The following is a 15380-nucleotide window of genomic DNA, read 5'->3' as shown; positions in this document are numbered from 1 at the left end:
AATGTGCATGTGAGTGTCTTATTATTGCTTACCTTCTATCAGTGTTCTAAAAACTAAAGTCAAGTTTTGATACTAGAAAACGTAGTTTCAAGGAATGGTCTTTGTTTTTTAAATTTGATTAAAACTTCAATCTTTCTCCCAAAAAAGGTTAATATGCAATAAAAACAAAAATTGAAAAAAAAAATGAAAGGAAAAGATAATTCCTTAAAACTGATCTTGATTATTCGAGTTAGATTTCTTCTTTTACACAATGGTTGTAAATAAAAGCTAAAAACATGTATTATAATTTGTGATTGTTATAGTTTTTAAAATAATGCTTTGACTATTGTATTTTTAGAAAAATCAACTATACAATCAAGCATATTAATGTTTGGTAAATTTTATATATATATAAAAAGAGTTCACTGCTACGATGTTGGTATATAAATATTATATCTTTTTGTGTGCAAATAATAATTAAATAAACCTACCATAAAAAATATATTCTAAAGTAATAGTTTATAATTTTTTAAATAATTATTCAAAGGAAAAATTATTATAAATGATAAAATTGTTGAAAATATTTTAAAAATATAACAACATTTCATATATTATCAATGATAGATGTTGATAGACATTGATAGAATTGATAGAATATGAAATTTTACTATATTTTATAAACATTTTTATAAAAAAATTTCATTTTGATATTTTTAAAAATATCCTCAGGATATCATACTTTATCGAAATAATTAATTGTTAGGTATTATAGAAAATTTTTTAAATTTCTTTTTAAAAAATCAATATGGTATGAATTAAAATCAATAGTTGTTTGTGTTATATAAAAAATGATGATTATGAACGATAAAATTGAATATTGAATATTCATTAAACAAATCTAAACAAAATATTTTTAAATATAGAAAAAAGAATTAAAACAATTTAAAAAATAACAAAACCTATTCGATTGTTTGTTGATTTATTTAAGTTTTTTTTTTATGTATTTTGTAAATAATTTCAATTTTTTGGTATGTACATAAATTTATCATTTAAAAATGAAGGGACGTTTTATAGAAATTTAAAAAGTCGGTAGGAACCTGATTTAAAATTTACGTGAAATGAACGGGATTGTAAAAGTAATTTTAATCGGTAGAGATTTAATAAAAAATTATTTTAGCAAACAGAAATATAGTGTTGAGAATCTTTTAAAATCAATTCCAACTCTCGTATGATCAACCCCAAACTCATCCTAAGACTAGGAGTGGGTATGATAGACTGGAAAACCAAGCTAATCGAACAAATCAAAGTCGATCGGTCGAAAAACGAGAGGGATCGATCGGGGTCAGTTTTGAAAAGTTTTAAATCAATAATTTTCAAAAATTGTTTTTAAGTGTTAAATTGGGCCGACACTTATACATTAATGTCGAGGTCGGTTTGACACTTTACTAAACCGACCATAGTCGATTCAGAGTTGGTTTTATAAAAAAAAACAGACTTCGACCAACCGATGATCACCCCTACCTAAAACTCTTGTAATTTTAGTGTACAGGTAGACATAATAATTTATAAATTAAAATATCCCTTTAGTCCTATACTTTAGGGCTTGTTTAGTTCTAGGTCCTCTACTTTTAATAAAATTCAAATTTAGTACTTAGTTTATTGTTAAATTTTTTTCATAAATCTTTTATTATCGATCATTGTTACACGATAAAATTTGGAAATATATTTACATATTCTAATTTTTTAAACAAAAATTAGGTTACAATTATCGTTTGGTTCTTATATTTTGAAATCTGTTCAATTTTAATTAGTGTATTTTTCAACGTTTAGTGTTAGTTATTATATTTTTCAAAGTTCAATTTTAGTTATTGTACTTTTAGTTAATCTTAAATTTAATCTCTCGATGTCAATTTTTATTGAAATTAAATAAATAATCACAATAATTTTTATGAAAAAACCACATTATATTTAAATAATTATAGTGAAAATATTAATAAAAAATAAAAAAGTAATGAAAAATCTACCATAAACTAATAGTAGAGAACTAAACGTAAAATTTATTGAAAATTCGCGATGAAAATTGAAAATTGAAAATCACATAAATTAAAATTGAACAAACTTTAAGAGTAAAATGATATTTTAACCTAAAATTTATCATTATTATTTAATTCATTATGATAATAAAAAACAAAACTTTCAATAACTAAATCAACTAAAATTCAACAAACAACTTAACTGTAGAAACTAAAATAATGTCCTAACTAAATTTATAATCCTTAAACTACAAAAACCCCATACTAAAAAATATAAAAAGAGTAAACAAAACCACAGGTCTAAAACCATAAAAAAAAAAAAAAAAAACAAATTTCATTATACTCAGTTTAGTCTAAAACCAATGAAGTCAATGTAAATATTTAGTGAAATGTTTTATTTATTTATTTTTTATTATTATTATTATTTTTTGACTATTTTCATAAAGAAAGACGGTAACTTCAAAAATGAAAAATCTATTAAATTCTTTTCTTTTCTATCATGCAAATTTCTCTAAAATAAAAAGTTAACAAAAACTTCCTCATCCTTCCTATCTGAACAAGAACTCAAAATTCAGCCCCTCCCTTTAATCGCATTCCCCAACTCGCTGCTCTTCTTCTAGTTCTATACATTTATGCGTAAACCAAGAATTTCCCATTTTTGGTTTCGTTTCAAGGCTCTCAATTCCCTTTTCCTCTCAAAATCAAATCTTTTTTTCTTTTTTTCTTGCCGGGTTTAAAGGGGTTTTTGGTGGGTGAATTTCACTGAAAACGGTTCCGGTTTCCTTGATTTCTGTTTAATTTTCAGCTATAATTGCTTAACTATGGATTCCGGATCAAGTGGTGACGAACCCACTTCCTGGGAAGACCTTTGTAGTATCAATTTGATGCCCTCGGAATTGTTCTTGAAGTTTCGTAAAGAGTTGCAGGGCTTTCGAGTTGGTGTCAATTTGGAGGTACTTTTACAGCTATAGATGGTTTTAGGAATTTCATTAAAATTGAATTGTAATTCCCCCGCAAATTATGGTCTATCTTTCACAATTCTGATGATTTGAAGATTATTTATATCTATACTTCTAATTGTGGCTTTGGTGGGTAGTTCTTGCTTCTTTGGGCTGCATTTTCAAGGCTTCGCTGTAGTTTGTTTTATGGAAGTAGCTGTATAAGTAGTATAGAAATGCCAATCATCCATATCAGTCATATTAATTTGTTGTTTGGAGAAATTTAGTTGAACATCTGGGTTCAAGATAATTTAATTTTAGACAATTAGAATGAACTTAGGAAGTTTCAGTTTCCTTTGTAAAGCAAAAAGAAAAATGAAAGTGAAAAGTGAATAGTTAGTTCACTGGTGCTAATTGATACCAAGTTGAATTGATAGAGTCTCATGTATTCCTTGCGTGCTTCTACATCTCGTTGCTTCTAAAGGAAGGTCATTTTTACAGTTTGGTTGGCGTTTGGAGCTGAGTGAAGAATTTGAGTGATGAACATTAGTTTCCTTCTTCTTTTAGAGTTCAATAATTAAGGGGTGGAGTATTGAATTATCGACTTTTAAGATGGCAGTTGGTATATGTTGTGACATCGGCGGTCAAAGAAAAAAAATCTACGTGGTTTACTAAAAATGTGTTAGTTACTTCCATAAGTGGAGGGAGAGATTTGATTATTATTTGATAGAAATATTAAATAATAAAGATTTAGATGTGCCAGTAGATTTAGAAGTATTAAATCTATAGCAAACTCTTCTAAACCTTAGGACCAAAATCGTAAATAAAATAGGTTTCAAGGCATTCTAACTGTAGCTTATCCACTAGACTATGCTTGTATTGATGATGATAAATATGAGTTGAGTTTAGTAGTTTTGTCTTTGTGAGGTTGTATAGCATTTTTCTGTGGTTAAGCTCTCGATGCTATTGTGAGTATTTGTGTGATTCAAGGGCCATTTTGCAACATTGGAACTTGATGGTTATCAAGGTCTATGAAATCATAGATTGTATTATAACTATAAGAGGATTATACACTCCTGCTTATTACATTCTTTGAAACTCTTGTTAGCACGGTTTGTGTCGATTTATGTACTCAGATTTAATGGATTGGCATTGATTGTTTGGTTCAGTTCTACAATGCTCCATGTAATGAATATGAAGCCAAGCTTGTTCTGAAGCCATTATATCCGAACCAGCGTTGGAAGTTTATCTATGAGCCAATTCGTCAAGATATACGTCTTCTTTCCAAAAAGATTCCTGTTACCAAGTTTCTAAATCTTCAGGTACTAAACTTCTAAGTTTCTAACTCACTTGTTATAAGGCAACAGAGCCAGAGCCCTTCATATACTATAGCTAAAAGGAGATTATATATGATTTCGTACACTCCATTGTGTTACCTAAAAAAGAAGAAAGTGTGTGGTTTTCAATCTGTAATGTTGATGACATCCAATTCTGTTTTCTGTTTCTCAAAATATAAGTGCAGGTTGGTATTGGACATAATTTTCAGATGCACGCCACTGGTTGGAAATGGAAGCTAACCACTTGTTTAGGTGGAGACGGTGTATCTCGCATACGAAACAAGTCATCTATTAGCCCGTTTCCAGGATTGGATTTCCGCTTCGGATGGAGGGCAGATTATGTTCTTCCTGAAATTACAGGGTAATTGCTATAAATCATCATCACCCTAGAGCTCAGATTGTCATAGAAATTCTCAGCTGGTTACCGTAATATTTGCGTTGTTTTCGACAGGGCCCTAGGCACTGGTGAACCGTTGTTTAACATGAACTCGGGAAGATTGGAAGCCTCACTTGATAGAATAGAGGCCATTGTCACACACAGTGATGAATCTTGAACATCACCCCCATTGTGAAGTTGAGAAGGTGAAAAGTATAGCAGCTGTATAATTCAAAGCTTCTAAAAGATGAAAAATTTGCCAGTTTACTTTCTCAGGATGACAACTTTTACAAGTTGATTTTGGAGGTCTCTCTCTTTCTCTCTTCTAATTTCTCATGTTTTTTTTAGTTCATTTTAGTTGTAAATTTGAAAATCAATCAAGGTGAGGAATCTTGTGGAAGATGGATACTTCTGTTACACATTTGTTCCGACCAAGTAAATGAATTCATCATACATAATATGATTAATGTTGGTTGGCGTGGACATCATACGTCAAACATAACAAAATGAATTAAAATATTTACATGTATAATAATATATTGGTCTATCACACATAGACTACTATTTATATTTATATTTATCGTAAATATTTTCAATATTCTAATGTGTGTGCATACACATATATATTGTAAACTTAGATACCAAATAAACATAATCGAAAAAGTCTACCGACTAAACTATAAATGAGAAACTTGTTTTTTTGAATTATTATTAAGGTAAAGAGGTGTGCGAAGCCAATCGCAAACGCTAGCTAACCTTTATTCAACTCCGTATTTGTAATTTTAAACTTTAGGAGTTGTATTAGTTAAAACCTTGAACTAATAATTGTATTAATTTAAGCTTTAAATTCTTTTAACTTTATCGATTTATATTTGACCAATATTTCATGAAGCTTACAATTTTGAGCCAATCCTCTGAATTATTTTTAAGGCCATCAATCTATACCTTTTAGTTCACTTGCTTTTGAAAATCATTGATATAAAGATTTTCAAATATGTAGACTTTTTCAAAAGCCTTTTTTTTTTCTTAAAATGGACAATTAAAATAAATACATCGATGATTCTTAAAAGAAATTATCAAATTTTTATGAAAGTTTAATCAAAATTTTATGCAACCTTTTCCCAATCGAAATGTAACCGAGAGTCACCTAAACTTTAGGTTACAAGTGGATATTTTCAGAATTTTTTATTACATATACATACATACATACATACATATATATATATATATATATATATATATATATATATATATATATATATATATATATATATATATATATATTATATTTCAAATTAGTATTAAGGTCGACTCACATGGCTGCTGCCTAAAAACAGCTATAATCGCTGGTTTTATCCACAAAAGCAAATTAAATGGATTCATTGTACTTTTATATTTCATCTTACAATAATGGAGTTTTGTACTACTCTCATATATATATATATATACACACATTTATTATATTCATTTCAACCTTAATTATTCCATTAAATAAATACTAAAAGTAGAAGGTTTTTTTTTTTTTAAATCTTAATTATTCCATAAATAATTGAAATTGATAGTTTTCTCTCCACTTCATAGATGCTTTTAATAAAATGGTTTTTTGATTTTATGTTAAAAGTATAAATTTGATGGTCAATTTTGTTACTAACATCTATTCGGGTTCAATCTAGTCTTATAGTTTTGGTCAAGTCTTTCAAATATTTATACGATTACTAATGACTTTTTGTAACTATAAAAAGAAACGTAGTGACATTGCGGTATCTATAAGTATTTTATTTTAAAATTTTCTTCCATATTTATCTTCTAAATTTATAAATTTTAAAAATATTAACGTAGATATTGAGGTCTCAATGTTATGAACAGTGGCGGATCCATAAATTTTATATAGTGAACACGTTAAAAAAATTTAAAAAAATATTTGCAATACAAGTTGTGAGAGTGGGGACAACCACTATACTAAACCATAATTTATTTAAAATAAAACATTATTTAATATATATCGTAATATACCTCAAAATAAATATTAAAATACAAAAATTGAGAGTGTTCTCATTAGTCCTATATAAATCCGTCAGTGGTTATGATAGAGTTGTTTATTAAAAAATATCGATAAAAATAATATATATGAAAGAATTATAAGATAAATTATTTTAAGTAACAAAACGCTGGAATATATTTTTTAGTACAAAAAAAATCAAGAAATTATTATTATTATTATTATTTTTTTATTTTGCTAGAAAAATTTCTTAAATTAAAAATAAACACTTCCTAATTTAACATTGTTATTATTTATGTAATATTAACACCTTATTGTTTTTTTTTCTTTTTTTAGTTTTATGATTCAATCCAGGCAAATATAAAAAAAATGTTGGAAAAAATTAATACCATAATTAAAAAAATTAAAACTCGATAACCTCTTAAATTTGTTGGTTAAATAAAAATTCATAAATGAAAAACATAAGTAAAACAAATCGTTGAAAAGAACTTAACTTAATTGACATGTATATATTAATAACTACGAGATCGGTGGTACAAATTTTGTAACTAAGTTATTATCTTAAAAATAAATAAATAAATAAACGATTTGAAATTAAAATAGAGAGGGAAATTTGTAGAGTAAAATTAATTAGTTTTCTTTTTTTTTTTATTTTATGGATAAAATACGAAGAAAACAATTCTGCCACGTCACCTCAAATCGACACGTGGCGAAATATGAAAGGATCGCTTATAATAATAACTTTCGAAAACGAAATTCCGCGAAATAGAAAAAAAGAAAGAAAATTGAGGGAAGAGCCAAAGAGGCCGATTCTTCTTCGTCTTCCACCGCGAACGCAGCCCAGTGCCGGCGTTAGGGCGGATTCGGGATCTCCGATCGTCTTCTTCCTTGATTTTCGATGTGTTTTGCTTCTTTTTACCTTCAATTTGTTTTTCTGACGATTTTCTTTTGTGAAGAACAAGGGGGATTGTTATTGCCCTTTCCGGTTTCTTCTTTTGTTCTGTTCGGAGGGTAAAGAATTTGTTATTAGTTTCAATGTCGGCGGCAATCTCAATTTATCGGCCGGAGTTCTTGGGATCTGTCCAAGATGGATGCCGGAATCATCTCAAATTTCCTAGAACCTTCGCCTTTGCTTCGTGGAATATGTAAGTTCATTTTGACTCTGTTCTTTCTTCTCTTCCTTCGGTTTGATTCCGGCACCGATTTCTTGTTCACCTTTCTATAGTCGTTGTTTTAATTGGATAAGGTTTCTATTTATTCGCTGTTTTTGAATTCTTTTAACAAATTTGTTTATAATTTGTTGAGTTTGATGCAGGACAATGGATTATAAATCACATCAAACGATGAAGAAGGAAGAAGTTTCTATTCAGATTTCAACGCCACTGTTGCAGCCAAAGTCGAAACCATTGGCGTCGAACGGGTTACAGTTCGACCGGCCGCCACCGGACGATGAAGATTTGGTTCACCAAAGAAGATTAGAGTTTGGTCAATTCGTAGCAAGGGAGGCTGTGATTGATGAAGAATTGTGGGTAAGTGATTTGATCTTTTGTACATTGGAAGAAATCTTTGATCTCAGTATCGCAAAAGCATATTCGTTGGACCATAAGAATGAGTGGCGATGTTTGTTTGTTGTAGACAGCGGCATGGCTTCGGGCTGAAAGTCATTGGGAAAATCGACAAAATGACCGGTAAAGAAACCTTATCTTCTCAGCCACTCCTTTTTTTATGTTGGCAGAAGAAACCAAAAGCTGTAAAGGATAAGGTTATAATAACTCCATATTCCATGAAATGTTAAACAGAATAGTTAATCAAGTAGCTGTTGATGATAACAAATAGTTTGAAAGTTCACAGCTTATAAGTTAGTTATGTATAGAACAATGGGAATTCTAGGGAAAGATGTGAGAGAGATGATGATGGATTGGATAATGGATACAACTGATTGTAGCTCTGCTTTAACACAGATATGTTGATAGCTTCAAAAGGAAATTTGCAGAACAGGTAGGGAGAATGGGTAGATTTGTTTTAATTTGTTGGTAGAATGGTGAGCTGTAGATGAATTGATTCATACCCTTACATTCTATATATGTATCCATTGAATGTTTGCAGGAGTTCAATGCTATAAAAAAGAAATGTGGTGGGCAATATGGACAGACATGTACATGCATTGTTACGGTGTGAAAATTTCCTTTTGAAATCGTGAACTTTTTACGATTATGCTGGTGGAATTGGCTTTAAAGTCCCGTTCTGAACTTTCTCAGGTAAGGAAGGAGCAGAAGCATATAAAACGTACAGTGATTAAAAGTGTAGTAGCAACTCTTGATCTGTGCTTGAGGCATTTGATGCATGGCGAAAGTTTTCCAGGGGTCGAACCTGAATTTATGTTACTATTATCTACTTAGTTCTCATCTTTCTCCCTTCTTCCCTTTGCCTAAGGAACCATTTTTGATACGCAGGAAAGAGAGAAGAGTCATGTATGCAGCATCAACAAAGAGATACCAAATAAATATGCATACATTTCAAACCTATGTGTATTGAAAGCAGCACGTCGTCAGGGTATTGCTGGCAATATGTTGAAGTTTGCAGTTTTAACAGCAAAATCCAGGGGTATAATTCAAAAAAAGAAGAAATTTATAGCAAATGCTTGCATATATGGTTTCTAATAAGATTTTTATAGCAGGTATCAAACAGGTATACGTCCATGTACATAGAAACAACACACCCGCCCAAGCATTGTACCAAAAGATAGGCTTCGAGGTAACACCTTCTTCCCGGATTTAAAGCTCCTTCATCTCCTCCGTTTCGTTCTGTTTCACTTCGTGGAGCTCACACATAGACATATATTACAATTTTCAGGTGGTCGAAATAGCAAGTTCACAGTTGGTAGAAGAACAAACTTACCTTCTATGTCTTAACACAGAGAAGCTAAACAATGCACATTGATGTTGATATTCATTTTATAAAAGGTCCTTGTATCGACAATTGAAACTCACAAAAAGTATGAGCGCAATAAAATTTGTTGTGTGAAAGTAAAAGTCAATTCTACCATTCTTGTGTAATGCCTCTATATACAATGTTTCTACAAAAAAAGGACTAACTAGCATTTACAGTTCATAGCCAAGCGTTCAGTAACAAAAAACAAAAAATGCTTGCACTGATCACTACTGGATTGAATATGAAGAGCACCAAAATGATTCGAGCTAAAACCAATCCATCGAAATTAACTCGAAGATGGCACAGATGAACGATAACTTGAACCTTCGCAAGGGATGTGAGGCTCGATTTGCCAAACCGGAGTCAGCTTCAGTCCAATGATCTCTAAATTTGGATTTGAGTGCCCATCGAGAAATACATCTGTTACCTGTTAAACCAAGTCACGTCTTAAATGTTATGTAGCAGCTTTAGAAATTCCCGGTGCTAAGAGGAAAAAAAAGGACAACCAATCACTTTCTTCTTCATGTTGTAAAACCTAGCACAAGTGGAGGGTTCAAACAAAGAAACATACCTGAGTACATCCAAAGAGTTTGAGCTCTCTTAGAGATGGGCAATTATCAACAATCAAGCCTAGCGCCTCATCAGTCAGTTTTCGACACCAAGATACGTCGAGACTAACCAAATTCTTACAGAAACAGGCAAGCGAAATTGCAGTGCAGCGGCTAACCTGCACAAACCAACAAGGAAAGCCAACATCTTCCATTAACTCAACTTAAAACCATTGGTTCTAGTCTAAATTGATCAAGAATGACCCAGCAAAGGGAGGGGCATTCTAGGCTTGATTTGCTCGGCTATATCTGTTCGTTCCAGGAAAAAGAACAATGCAAATTAGAGAAAAGGAGGTAAATATGCACCTTCTTGACACTGTTCAGTGAAAGTTCTTTTAAATTCTCTCTTGACATCTCCACAAATGCAGCAACAGCCTCATCACTGTCAAGAACAAACGATATAGAATTGATCAGCCAAATAATGAAGATGTTAAGTTCTAACACCTCATGCACAGTGAAACACTTTTGAATGGGAATTGTTCTAGATATTGTTTACTTTCTGATACTCGTCTTAACTAAACTCAAACCGAAACAATTTGCTTCCCATATACATCTAAACTCAGACTGAACCAAACATTAGAAAGTTACTATGTAAATAACACTTACTGATTGGAAGTAACACACAATTTATTTGTAATCTTCTCTGTAACACTTTAAAAATGCGACAGTGAAAAACCTTTAAACAATACTTCCCGTCAATAACCATCTTATAGAGCAAGGATCGTAGCATATTAAAGGTTATATTTAGTTTCTGGGTTATAATTCCAAATTAGTTTCATGAGAAATAGGAAATGTCAGAACAAACAGATAAATTGACACAACAACTGTTATAAATTGCTAGAAGAGCAAAAGTGGAAGGATTGTTTTAATCTAACCAATTACTGTAGCACCAAAATAATATCAATATGGTGAGGTTGACTTCTTCTGAACTCACAAGAAATGAAAGCAGTGAAGAACTAAGTATCTTAAGAGAACTCTAGCTAGAACCTGAATAGATTTCGGGAAAGCTTTAACTTTTGAAGAGCCTGGCAACCACTTGCAAGACAGCATAAAGCATAATCCGTTAGCTTTGACAGATTCATAAGGTCTATAGCACGTAGGGCAGAGCAAGTTTCTGAGATGGCTTTTATGGATTTATTGGTCAATTTCCTGCACCCAATAAAGAAAGCCGTGTTCAAAGATAAAAACAAAATGACGTAACATAACGGTATTGATAACAGTAATTCATAGAGATATATGTCCAAGGAACATACACACAATCGGTTAAAATGAGTTCCTTCAGATTACGTCCCCCAGCTGTCAGGAATTCTTGAATGAACTTGTCACAAACATCTTCCATTCCAGCTAATGATAGCACTTCCAAATGTTGAAGCTTATTCATTGCAGGAAGCATTAGCATTGGATCGATTTTTAGGCAATCATCCAAATACAACTCCCTCAGAGTTGATCCCAAAGAATTGGCTATAGAGTCTATACTTGAGAAGGTGAGAAAGGAGCACTGGCTCAGATTTAGAGACTGCAATGCAGGAGCAGAACATACAAGTGCAGCGACACCAACATCAGAAAGAGAACATGCACCAGTTAGGGACAATGACTTAAGGGCAGGTAAGCTATTTGATGACCGAGCTAACGTAGATAATAGAACAATATCAAAGATACTACGTCCACATTGGTAAAGCTGGAGTGCCTGGTTCAAAGAAACAGGACATGTCATTTACATGAAATAGAATGCAAGAACAAGAACTACGCAATAAGCCGCAAGTTTAAGCCGTGCATGATTCAGCCAAAGAAACGGAGATAGTATTAAAAAACAAATTCCATTCCTCCATAACACAAGTTTCCAAGTCCAACTGACTGGCAGGAAGAAGAACACCATATATACGATTAAATATTCAAGTTTACTTTTTTGAAAAAAACTAAAGAGTGGCGAAGAGAGGTTTTCTCTTCCAAGATAAGATACTAGGAAGCAGAATTTTCCCCAATGCAGCAGTATATACATCATGTTCTCTGTCTCGTGATTAATTGCCACATGTAAAATAATGGAAAAAAGGCAGCAAAATTTATAGTTCTTTCATTAGAATTTTTAAGGTTGGGTCATTAATTAATTTAATGCTGAAAACTATACGTACGATTAATTTACTAGTGTCACACCCTTGAAAAGATTGCACAAACTCCTCTTCACTCAGCCAAGAGCAGTCCCTTATACAGACTTCAGTTGGGGAACCACAGAGAAGAAGATTCAGAAAACGACTGTCCATTTTTCGAGAATCACAGAGTAGCCGACTAAGCTTATGCCTGAAGGTATCTGGAACAAAATCCAATGAAGAAATTGCATCAGCATTTTCAGCAAGAACCCTTACGCACAAATCTCCCAACGAGGGAGGCAAAGACTGGGACCGTCTACAACACGCTCTCTTTTTAGGGATCCATTTAACTGGTGCAGGGTCATTCTCCTCTAAAGATTTTGTAACTCGTACTCGTACACCATTAGCTCGGTCACTGGCAATCTTCATTGCAGTAGAGAATGGTCCGGGCCAATCTTTAATATCATCTTCACTTTCAGCCTCAACATTCTGCGATCCGTCATTTCCCCCATTATAACGAGCAAACCCAATAGCTGTTCTTCTTCTTAAGTACAAATCAAAAGGAGCTATCTCTTCCGAACTAGACTCCATCTCTTGTCTATCATTGCTCTGAGGGCCATCATGTACCAGATGTGCAGGGCCGGAAGTCTCACCTTCTATGGAAATATCTTTATATCTCGAGTTTGAATCCATCATAAAATCTGCAGATAAAGACAATAGAGCTTCTGCAATCAATCTCCCTTCAACATTGTGTTCCGAAGCATCTCCTTCAATTGCTGTGTGGCCATTAGCATCCATATCCCCTCCATCATAGTAACTTGCACCAGACAAATTTGTTGTATTTTCTTCAATTACTACTCCCTTCAGTCTGTCACGAACAAACCGATAATTTTGATGCTTAACTAGATTATCACTTAACTCATCGTTTGGCTCAGAATGTAATACAGCCGTATCGTTTCTATTTGAATTTCGGTCATCAACAATCCATTTTCCCTTTTCTTTTCGGCTGAATCTATTCCTACTATTAGTACAATCATTCTCTTCAATTCTAGAGCACTCTTCATTTAGCTCTTTCATCAAAATTCCTCCAATTCCATTCGGATCAATTGCAACATTGTCCCTACCCTTTAAACGAGTCCCTTGTTTCATCGTCTTTCTCTTCCCCCAACGTAAACTGAGACACTCTTTCCTCCAAGAACTTTCATCAACCCATTCCCCAGCAGGCGAATCCATAGTGGGGTTCAATTTTCTCTTACCATTTACATTAACCTCGTCGCTCTTCGACCCTGTAAATTCATCCAAGCCCTCGGTCCCCTCATTAACCCCAAAACCCTCAAGTTCATCACAAATTGAACGTGCCACCAACTTACCATCCGAGGCCAGACCCAAGTCTCGATTATCAATCATTTCCGATTCCATCAACGTTCCAGGGGAATTATCACGAACGCGATCAACATCACAATGCTCAGGACTAAGCCCTTTGGCAGCAAGTCGGAAACTCCGCCTCCGAGAAACTCCAGGACTGGACAGGCCATCGGAGGAAAGCGCAGTGGAAACAGGGGAAGGATAGGTAGGAGAGTGAAGGGGTTGGATTTCATGATGTTGAGAAGGCGTAGAGGAATGGTGGGAAGTATCGGAAGGGGATTTTAGGGATTTGGGAGTGGGCGGCGGAGAGATAACCTCACGAGACCTGAGAACCGTCATAAAGAAGAATAGTGTGGCGGAGGAGGAAGAATTAGTGATCAAAATACTGTAAGCGGCAGTGGCGCCGGAGAAAATCGGAGCGACGGAGAAGTGGTTTTCTTGGTTAGGTTTTTTGTATTAGGAAGAAGACTAGAAGCTTCTCCTTCACGCTTCTTTCGGGACAGTTGCGCTTTCCCGCCAAACGCCTCTATCTCGTCGTCCACGTCATATTTTGACCTTTTTTTTTTTTTTTTGTTTTAAATAAAGTTTTATATAAGTGGAAAATTTATACTAATAACCCAAAATTTGACCCGAAATTGGCTTCCTTCTTCTCCAATGAATTTCAAACCTTCCGCTCAACGATTTTTGACCGTTTGATCAGAGTTAATACCTTAGATTAATTAATTGAAATATATGCTTATGCCGAGTTGAATTACACCTATGTTGGATTGAATTTAAGCTATTGCTATTGGAAAATTACAAAAGAAAAATAGGACAAAATTTGGGAGGTTAAAAGATTATTGGGATCTCATTTTAAAGGCAGACTTCTGGACAATTTTGATGCCATTTAGTTTTAAAAAAACCCTAAAATGAATGAAAAAGTAGCCCCATCCTCCTCTCATGAATGCAACAAGTTGACCATCCATAACTTCCGGCATAATCCTTCGGCCCGTCATCACCACACTCTGTTTCTTCCAATTCTGGCTCGGCTTCAGCATCGGCGGCGATTATCCTTTATCCGCCACCATAATGGCGGAATACTCCAATAAGAAAACTTGAGGCCGAATTATCGCCGCCGTCTTCGCAATGGCAGAGTTCGGTATTCTCGCCGGCGGCACGCGCGGTAGCGATTGTAATTTCGTTAATTTTCAAGACCCTTTTCAAAGCTCCGTCGTATTGGGTGGACGCGGTGAAATCGACCAAATTGCACTCCTTTCTCTTTTTGAAAAAGGAGACAAAAAGGATAATTATTTGGTAAATAAATTTTGTTAATTATATATGTAGTTAAAATTTAATTTAAACTATTATTTCTCATTCCATTCCTTTTGATCTTAAATGACTTAGATGTTAGAGATCAAATACTCTCCCAATGTTTCTTATATATTACATTAAGTAGTTGAAATATGATAAGTTAAAACACATTTGAACCAAACCAAGCTTATTGTTAACTTCCTCTAACTATAATCAAAAGGCTTTGTATTATCAATGCCATCGTCAAATGCTTAATTTCTCCGCCCAAGTATTGTAAAATAAATAAATAAATATTTGGAAACTTTTTCAAAAATATAACAAACCGTCAAAATATTTATGAATAATTTTTTTTAAAAAAAAAGAGCCCCCAAGCCTACAATGAAAAGTATAAAAAATGACGTGACTCAGTTAACACGTGATTAATTGACCAAGCCTCCAAG

The 15380-nt window shown here is 33.0% G+C and overlaps 3 protein-coding genes across 4 annotated transcripts; 2 read left to right on the top strand and 1 right to left on the bottom strand.

The window, feature by feature from the left end:
* Positions 1-2494: 2494 nt before the first annotated feature.
* LOC103492367 (uncharacterized) lies at positions 2495-5121 on the top strand. The gene is made up of 4 exons (XM_008452698.3): positions 2495-2965; positions 4120-4272; positions 4473-4648; positions 4739-5121. The coding sequence occupies exons 1-4, from the start codon at positions 2834-2836 to the stop codon at positions 4839-4841; spliced, it is 564 nt and encodes a 187-aa protein (XP_008450920.1). The 5' UTR covers positions 2495-2833; the 3' UTR covers positions 4842-5121.
* Positions 5122-7416: 2295 nt separating this feature from the next.
* LOC103492365 (uncharacterized) lies at positions 7417-9707 on the top strand. 2 transcript variants are annotated; one of them, XM_008452696.2, is made up of 9 exons: positions 7417-7807; positions 7978-8191; positions 8298-8350; positions 8624-8660; positions 8769-8834; positions 8921-9025; positions 9116-9266; positions 9340-9416; positions 9516-9707. In XM_008452696.2, exons 1-9 carry the CDS (start codon positions 7698-7700, stop codon positions 9600-9602), a joined length of 900 nt encoding a protein of 299 aa, XP_008450918.1. In that variant the 5' UTR covers positions 7417-7697; the 3' UTR covers positions 9603-9707. The 2 variants fall into 2 exon arrangements, with proteins under 2 accessions (XP_008450918.1, XP_050937321.1); XM_051081364.1 differs by having other exon boundaries at positions 7968-8191.
* Positions 9642-14174, bottom strand: LOC103492366 (uncharacterized). Its single transcript, XM_008452697.3, has 6 exons — positions 12331-14174; positions 11455-11888; positions 11189-11350; positions 10508-10583; positions 10165-10320; positions 9642-10020 (listed from the first exon to the last, which is right to left on the bottom strand). The coding sequence occupies exons 1-6, from the start codon at positions 13987-13989 to the stop codon at positions 9880-9882; spliced, it is 2628 nt and encodes an 875-aa protein (XP_008450919.1). The 5' UTR covers positions 13990-14174; the 3' UTR covers positions 9642-9879.
* Positions 14175-15380: the final 1206 nt, after the last annotated feature.

Source organism: Cucumis melo, chromosome 2 (assembly GCF_025177605.1).
Source record: "Cucumis melo cultivar AY chromosome 2, USDA_Cmelo_AY_1.0, whole genome shotgun sequence".
Classification (NCBI taxonomy): domain Eukaryota; kingdom Viridiplantae; phylum Streptophyta; class Magnoliopsida; order Cucurbitales; family Cucurbitaceae; genus Cucumis; species Cucumis melo.
Note: the sequence above shows the minus strand (reverse complement) of the source record. Positions and strands in the feature narration are given on the sequence as shown.

Coding starts and splice junctions, on each gene's coding strand:
- LOC103492367 (XM_008452698.3), top strand. CDS start 2,834: ATGGATTCCGGATCAAGTGGTGACGAACCCACTTCCTGGGAAGACCTT. Junction 2,966..4,119: donor GAGTTGGTGTCAATTTGGAG/GTACTTTTACAG, acceptor TGTTTGGTTCAG/TTCTACAATGCTCCATGTAA. Junction 4,273..4,472: donor CCAAGTTTCTAAATCTTCAG/GTACTAAACTTC, acceptor ATATAAGTGCAG/GTTGGTATTGGACATAATTT.
- LOC103492365 (XM_008452696.2), top strand. CDS start 7,698: ATGTCGGCGGCAATCTCAATTTATCGGCCGGAGTTCTTGGGATCTGTC. Junction 8,835..8,920: donor CATGTACATGCATTGTTACG/GTGTGAAAATTT, acceptor GAACTTTCTCAG/GTAAGGAAGGAGCAGAAGCA. Junction 9,026..9,115: donor ATGGCGAAAGTTTTCCAGGG/GTCGAACCTGAA, acceptor TTTGATACGCAG/GAAAGAGAGAAGAGTCATGT.
- LOC103492366 (XM_008452697.3), bottom strand. CDS start 13,989: ATGACGGTTCTCAGGTCTCGTGAGGTTATCTCTCCGCCGCCCACTCCC. Junction 11,351..11,454: donor CTCATTTTAACCGATTGTGT/GTATGTTCCTTG, acceptor TATTGGGTGCAG/GAAATTGACCAATAAATCCA. Junction 10,321..10,507: donor CACTGAACAGTGTCAAGAAG/GTGCATATTTAC, acceptor TGGTTTGTGCAG/GTTAGCCGCTGCACTGCAAT.